We start from the raw sequence: 7,947 nt of genomic DNA, 5'->3' as shown, positions 1-7,947 counted from the left end.
TTTTTTTTTTTTTTTTACTTTACATTTGCCAGGTGAATATTCACGCCAGGCAGAGGAAAAAGATGCTTTGATTTCTCAGCTGTCTAGGGGCAAGCAGGGATTTACCCAACAAATTGAGGAACTGAAGAGACATCTAGAGGAAGAAATAAAGGTATGGAAATACCTTCCTTCTGCAAGGCACATCACCATGACTTGCATGTGTAGAATCCTATCTAAAACAAGAGTGGTTCAGTGTTCTATCCCCAGACACAGCCAGTACAGGGGGGGCAGCAGTTTTACTTGAGGGGGAAGGAACCATAGTGAATTCGATGCTAGAGAATGTCATCTTTTGAGGAGATCCTGACACTGTAAGACAACATCCACACTCATTTGTAGAAATGCTTATAGAACCATCACACTACTGTCCCCAGGCCAATTTTCACTAACATATCGTGATCCTCTAGCACATACTTTTTCACACAGAGGGTGGTGACGCACTGGAACAGGTTGCCCAGGGAGGTTGTGGATGCCCCATCCCTGGAGGCGTTCAAGGCCAGACTGGATGTGGCTCTGGGCAGCCTGGTCTAGTGGTTGGCGACCCTGCACTTAGCAGGGGGGTTGAGACTCGGTGATCTTTGAGGTCCTTTTCAACCCAGGCCATTCTATGATTCTATGATTCTATGATACTTATGAGGGATTCATTGTCTCCCAGCCTTACATTTGTATCATCAGGGTTTACTCATCCTTTCTCCTGGACCAGTACTTCTGTGTATGACAATCCCACTGTCAATACACATCTTAAGATATTCAGGTTACCAATCCCAATGTCCTCACAGGCCAAGAACGCCCTGGCCCACGCCTTACAATCTGCTCGCCATGACTGTGAGTTGCTTCGGGAACAATATGAAGAGGAGCAGGAAGCCAAGGGTGAGCTGCAGCGTGCCCTGTCCAAGGCCAACAGTGAAGTGGCCCAGTGGAGAACCAAATATGAGACAGATGCTATTCAGCGCACAGAGGAGCTGGAGGAGGCCAAGTATGTGGAGAATTAGGATGTGAAATGGCTGGAGAAGTCTGAGATTATCAAAGGAAATTAGAAGTGACTGAGAAGGGGTTAGGACAGGGTTGGGATGAAGGCAGTAACATACTATCTTTGTGGTAGAAGAGACAGAGGAAAAGCATGCTGTGGAAAAGTGCAGACTGGAAGACACACATGCCCTTTAGGATTAGAAAAGCTAACACAGGCTGAATACTCTGTAAGCATTAGGACAAAGCCTAGACAAATCCTTTAGGCTGCACACAACCACGATGCAGAAAAACTGCTATGAATGGCTGGAGGGTCAAAATCCCCGAAGTGATCAAGTGCCCTCTTGTGAATGTAAAACACTGGCTACCTCTTAATCTCTAACCTGCAGCTGTGTTTGCCTCCTCCCAGGAAGAAGCTGGCACAGCGCCTGCAGGATGCAGAGGAACACGTTGAAGCTGTGAATGCCAAATGCGCTTCCCTGGAAAAGACAAAGCAGAGGCTGCAGAATGAGGTGGAGGACCTGATGATTGACGTGGAGCGAGCAAATGCTGCCTGTGCAGCTCTGGACAAGAAGCAGAAGAACTTTGACAAGGTATTCTGGGCTCCAGCCCTATGTTTCCTGGGCAGAACATGATCGCCACATCCATACTCATGCCCTGCTGCTCCTCAGATCTTGGCAGAGTGGAAGCAGAAGTACGAGGAAACGCAGGCTGAGCTGGAGGCCTCCCAGAAGGAGTCTCGCTCCCTCAGCACGGAGCTGTTTAAGATGAAGAATGCCTATGAGGAGTCCCTGGACCACCTGGAAACGCTGAAGCGTGAGAACAAGAACTTGCAGCGTAAGTCGTTCAGCCTCTCCTGCTGGCAGGGCTTTCTCAGAAGCTTGTCTGCCCCCCTCTCCACCTGGGTCTGTGCCTGCAGTGATGAGAGGAGACCTGTTTTGCTGGTGACACAGGGCCTTTCCCTTTATGCTCATTATCTGACCATGCAATTTTTCACTCTTCTCTGCAGAGGAGATTTCTGACCTCACGGAGCAGATTGCAGAGGGAGGAAAGGCGATTCATGAGCTGGAGAAGGTCAAGAAGCAGATTGAGCAGGAGAAGTCTGAAATCCAGGCTGCTCTGGAGGAAGCTGAGGTACATGCTTATAATCACTGATTTAGTGAGTGGAGTCCTGTTTAACAGTGTGAAAAAAAGCTTGCGTTGAGCAATTGTTATTGCTCTGTTCCTACTGGGTCTGAAGGTCTAGCCTCAGTATGCATATCATCCAGAGCGAAATAGTGCCTTTCCTTTTCTTTTCTGGGAGATAATTTGGAAGAAAACTGTAGAAAAAAGGCCTTAAAAAGAATTTTAAAATTCTGTGTTTCTTTGTTATTCAGGCCTCCCTCGAACATGAAGAGGGGAAGATCCTGCGCCTCCAGCTGGAGCTCAACCAGGTCAAGTCTGAGATTGACAGGAAGATAGCAGAGAAAGATGAGGAAATTGACCAGCTGAAGAGAAATCACCTCAGGATTGTGGAGTCCATGCAGAGCACCCTGGATGCTGAGATCAGGAGCAGGAACGAAGCCCTGAGACTGAAGAAGAAGATGGAGGGAGACCTGAATGAAATGGAGATCCAGCTGAGCCATGCCAACCGTGTTGCTGCAGAGGCACAAAAGAACCTGAGAAACACACAAGGAGTGCTGAAGGTATGTTCAGCTAAGTATACGCATGTAGCTATCAGTCTTGCATGGCGTTATACTGACATAATAATTACGTATCTAAACTATTACAGAATAGCCCTGACTACTATTGTCCAATAGTATTCTGCCATGTTATAATATCTCTTTCCTCTTTTACAGGATACCCAGATACACTTGGATGATGCTCTCAGGACACAGGAGGACCTGAAAGAGCAGGTGGCCATGGTGGAGCGCAGAGCAAACCTGTTGCAGGCTGAGATTGAGGAGCTACGGGCAGCCCTGGAGCAGACAGAGCGCTCCAGGAAAGTGGCTGAGCAAGAACTGATGGATGCAAGTGAGCGTGTGCAGCTCCTCCACACTCAGGTTAGATTCTTGGCTGAGAATACCATAAATAAACATAATAATATAAATAAACATAAATAAACATAAATAAACAATAAAAATAAATAAACACAAATAAACATAGATGTGTAAATTATATGTAAGGAGATAGATCTGTTGTTGAAATCTCCTCTTTAGAGTTGAATAGACTTTCTATATTTCTAAAAAGAAAATTACACCTGGAATTTTACTTCTCATTTTTGTCAAGATCATGAGATGCCCTGATTGTCATTATCGCTTTCTCATGTAAACTAGTCAATTTCATTATCTCTTTGAGCAGTCTTTTGTTTTTATTTCCAGATTTTTCATCTGTGTAAGTTCTTAAATCATCCATCCCTTGTAGAAGGAACCTTAATCTAAGTCTCAATTGTTGTATTTATTCAAAGAACTGTATTATAGCTAAGTGAGCAGAATTGCATTCAGGAGTGCTTCCTCCAGTTGTCTATCTGTATATGGTCTGACAACATTAGTCATTTGAAGGAAGATGCTAATAATACATACATAAATTGTAACTTCAAATTTAAGCAATGCAGTTCTCAAATTAAATGCTTTTTTTTGTAACAAAATGCAGAAAATACTTTTGATTTTTAATAGAACACCAGCTTGATCAACACCAAGAAGAAGCTAGAAACAGACATTGCCCAAATTCAGAGTGAAATGGAAGATACCATCCAGGAAGCCCGCAATGCTGAAGAGAAGGCCAAGAAGGCCATCACCGATGTGAGTTGGGGCTCTTTTACTGCTGAGTGCTGAGGCATTCACCCCCCAGAGATCTCTGACTCCAACCTGGCTTTGCCGCTTTGCCTCTCCAGGCGGCCATGATGGCAGAAGAGCTGAAGAAGGAGCAGGACACCAGCGCCCACCTGGAGAGGATGAAGAAGAACCTGGACCAGACGGTGAAGGACCTGCAGCTCCGTCTGGATGAAGCAGAGCAGCTGGCCCTGAAGGGAGGCAAGAAGCAAATCCAGAAGCTGGAGGCCAGGGTGCGTAGGACTGGTATTTGTGCAAGTGTGAGCAATCCCAGGTCAGAGATAGCAGGGAAGCTCCAGCGATGGGTTTCTCGTTGCAGGTGCGGGAGCTGGAAGGGGAGGTTGATGCTGAGCAGAAGCGCAGCGCTGAAGCCGTGAAAGGTGTGCGCAAGTACGAGAGGAGGGTGAAGGAGCTGACCTACCAGGTGAGGAAGAAGACATCTTTGTGTTGACATGCCATTTTACAGGAAGCCATTGCATTTTTCCATGAACTCCATGAATAAATGTTGTTTCGTGGTGTGGAAAAACCAACTCTCTCTCTTTCCTGCTTACCAACTGCTTTAGTCTGAGGAAGATCGGAAGAACATTCTCAGACTCCAGGATCTGGTGGACAAACTGCAGATGAAAGTGAAATCCTACAAGAGACAGGCTGAGGAGGCTGTAAGTACTTCTGGGAAAATGAGCAAGCATTGCTTTCCGTTGGTGTTGCACAGGTGATGAGGAAATTAATATAAGAAATCTGGAAAATACCATTGTTCATTGATGGAAGGTTTAAGGATCTTTGTCATCCAGACGAACCACTCTTATACCTGCGCACCAAATTAGTGGGATTAAGTACATAAATGAAAAGATCAAGTAATGAAATAGCTCCTCAACTGCAACAAAGAAGTAGTGCAGTTTGCCGTAGTGGAGTCTTGAATAAGGGAGGATGAGGATGTCTTTGTTAATCTTATGTTTAGGCAGCGGTATGCAGGAGATAGGAGGTCTCTGCTCTCTCCCGAGAAACCCTTCAAAACCTGGGCACAGGAGGATTGAAATCCCTGCCCTGATTCTCAACACCAATTCCCTCTCCCTGCACAGGAGGAGCTGTCCAATGTCAATCTCACCAAATTCCGCAAGATCCAGCACGAGCTGGAGGAAGCTGAGGAGCGGGCTGACATTGCAGAGTCACAGGTCAACAAGCTCCGAGCAAAGAGCCGGGAGTTTCATGGCAAGAAGATAGAAGAAGAAGAGTGAGGATGTCATATGACAACAAAATGGCCTGAGGAATGCACAAAATGCAAACCCTCTGTTGCTATCACTTACAATTTATCTTTACAACCACCTCAATGTCTAGACAATAAAAACTATAGCTTCCTCTGCATATACAGCTGAAGCAGTGTGGTTTTTTTTGTTTGTTCTAATTCAGTTCTGCAAGTATGCAAATTTGGAACATTTTCAAATGAAACTTTTTTTTCACTTTTATAGTTGGATACCATTAGAATTTTCTTAGTCTCATTCCCATAGTTTTTCTACTCTATTGTGTTATATTACTAATTATGAATTAGCAGTAATGCAGTTTCCATACTGACAGTAGGAAAGGATCAGGACAGAGGCAGGTGTACGTGGTCTATCCTAGCACAGTAAAAATGCTACTGCTTTGGGGACCTCTCTCCCAATGGATGCAGTACACAGAGGCAGTCTGTGGTATGTGCTGGCCCGTTCTCACTTTGGCAAGCTGGATTTAGAGCCAAGATATCACTCATAAATAAATAAACAAATAAGCAAATACATAAATAAGAAAAATCTGGAGCCCCAAAGGCATCTGTACGGTTGTAAGTCCTCGTGGAGAAAATTATGCAAGGACTGAGCTGCTGCCTTCTCTGAAGAAGTGGCCCTTTGTTTGCAAGCAAAATTAAAAATATCATGCAGGATCCATTACACAGCTTTTTTGTGGAAGAAGTTTTTAAGAATCAGTTTTAAAGTAGAACAAATAATTTATTTGGATGAGATGACGTTGCAGTTTTTTACTTTCTCTATTCTATAGAACAACCAATACTAAGCAATTCCTACTGTAAAATAAATGGAGACTGATTAGAAGCAAGAAAAAGAGGACTCACTAGGCTATAAAGCCCTATGCAAGATAAGATACAGAGAAAGGATAACAACGCAGAAACTGCTGCAGTGCTGTAGACATCTTTCGAATTTTGAAATATTAATATAAAACCATAATAAACTTTTGTGAAGAGGAACAATGAGGAGCTATGCATAAATATTGAAAAATGTAAAAGAATAAGTGTTTTTTAATCACATAAGATAAGACTTGATCTGAGAATAATTCTGGGCACATTATATACTAACAGAACCCTAGGTGGGCAGAGAAGCAAAAGTCACTCAGACAACGTTTGCTGATCTGGAAGTTTAAAATGGAAGACACCCAATCATGTAAGGGGCAAGCAGCAGTGAAGCTAGAAAAGAGGGATAGCCTTCCTGGCAGCACTGGACCCTGGTACATCGTGTATCTGCTATGGGCTGTACTAATATCAGTACACTCAGTACAGGGATTCTTATGTGCCTCCTGAGGTCCTGCCTAGCTCTGCACTACTGTTTCCATGGAGTACTTCAAGGAGCTGTGAAGCTGCTGGAGAAAGGAATTGGAGTTGCTGGCAGAGCGGTGCAGAGGAGAGGGTGTGAGGAAAGACTCTGGCACCAATCATAGCCAGCAGTGTACTTGCAGCACCAGCATTTAGGATCAGGAGATTCTCTTTCTCCCAGGTACACTGAGGCTTAGACCCATGGAGTCCTCTCATGTTGTAACCAAATATGGATGTACTTTGCTAGGCAGCAACTAAATATATTGAAGGAGAAGATGACACCCTGTGTTGACTCCTACGTCATCGTATGGTTGCTCTGGAGAGACAGAATCTTTATGTGTGAAACTGTGAAAGCTGTATCAATGCCAGAGATATCTGAGCTCCAAAGAAGGGAGACAGCTCCTCTCCACTCTCCCTTCCCCAGCATGCTCCAAAAAGACACGAGATTCTTTCTTTCCAGACAAAACTTTTTTTTTCTACACATTTAAAGGCAGAAAAAGAACAATTTCTATATTAAGATGCATATTTCTTTGAACTCTAGCCAAGCTCTTTTAATTTTGCTAATGCTATGGAAAACTTCTCCTTTGGATGTTAGCCCGAAGAATATTTCTACACTGTTCAGTTCCTCCCATGTGAATGACAAAGAACGCAAAGCTGCACAGTGCAGAAAAGGACACACTGGCCAGTATTCAAAAACATCCTGGGTTAATCTCCTCCATGCATGCTGCATGGGGAACATCAGACAGTGAGTGTACTCTCCTGGAGGCTTGGTTTAGCCCTGGCTTTTAGCCATTTTTATTTTTTTTTAAACAAAAGACAAAAATAACTGAAGGGGGAAAAAAAGCTTAATTCTGGAGTCAGTGTCTTGCAACTGATGATGTAGCACAGTGGGTTCAAGACCATAGTTTGATGCCTAAAATCCCTCTTCCCCTTGGACAATATTACAATGACTATCCAAAACATTTGCCTTGGCCCGACTGTGGAAGGATCTTGAAGCAGCTAAATATGTTAAGGCTTCTCTCTTATCTATAAGCAATTATGTCTTGAGAATTTGTTACTAAATGCTCAGCTGGTGAAAGGTAACATTACAGGTTCCATGAATCTCAGTCCAATTATCTATTTCAAACTGGACGTTGTGTTGCGCTGACCTGGCCTTACCACTGAGCATGCCAGAAAGGATCATCAGAGACTTCTTGGAATCAGAATGGAAAATTAATGGGAGGAGTAAGGAAAATTAAGTTACTCCTCACTTTGTGATTTGCTGCCATACATGGAGGACAGGAGTCATTTTGTGTTGACACACTATTTCTGGAGTCAGGTTGCTTGTGACCTGATAAGTGCTGATGCAAAGGTAACTGATCTTGGAAAAAACTTTGGTCCATAATAGGCATAAAGTAATGTCTTAAGAGAAAGTTTAAAATAGATGCAGCTGATGGGTTCCATTAAAGTTGCTGCCACATAAGTACTGTGGAGATCTCTTACCTAGTACAGCTTGGACATGAAAGAATGAGTAAAGAAAAAGGAAGAAAGGAAGACATTAAGAAAGAGAGAGAAAGAAGAACA

At 43.6% G+C, this 7,947-nt stretch overlaps 1 protein-coding gene across 1 annotated transcript in view; it reads left to right on the top strand.

Moving 5' to 3' along the window:
- The window catches only part of LOC110391157 (myosin heavy chain, skeletal muscle, adult-like), a 23,239-nt gene extending 18,071 nt beyond the window's left edge, over window positions 1-5,168 (top strand). The window contains exons 13-23 of the mRNA XM_021382903.1: window positions 933-1,012; window positions 1,412-1,595; window positions 1,674-1,839; window positions 2,012-2,136; window positions 2,379-2,687; window positions 2,841-3,044; window positions 3,657-3,782; window positions 3,875-4,045; window positions 4,132-4,236; window positions 4,376-4,471; window positions 4,892-5,168. Coding sequence (XP_021238578.1) covers window positions 933-1,012; window positions 1,412-1,595; window positions 1,674-1,839; window positions 2,012-2,136; window positions 2,379-2,687; window positions 2,841-3,044; window positions 3,657-3,782; window positions 3,875-4,045; window positions 4,132-4,236; window positions 4,376-4,471; window positions 4,892-5,047 — 1,722 coding nt within the window. The 3' untranslated portion in view covers window positions 5,048-5,168. The remainder of the gene's footprint in view (window positions 1-932; window positions 1,013-1,411; window positions 1,596-1,673; window positions 1,840-2,011; window positions 2,137-2,378; window positions 2,688-2,840; window positions 3,045-3,656; window positions 3,783-3,874; window positions 4,046-4,131; window positions 4,237-4,375; window positions 4,472-4,891) is intronic.
- The last annotated feature ends 2,779 nt before the right edge of the window (window positions 5,169-7,947 follow it).

The sequence above is a fragment of the Numida meleagris genome, unplaced genomic scaffold (genome assembly GCF_002078875.1).
Source record: "Numida meleagris isolate 19003 breed g44 Domestic line unplaced genomic scaffold, NumMel1.0 unplaced_Scaffold308, whole genome shotgun sequence".
NCBI lineage: Eukaryota > Metazoa > Chordata > Aves > Galliformes > Numididae > Numida > Numida meleagris.
This window is presented reverse-complemented; position numbering and strand designations above follow the sequence as displayed.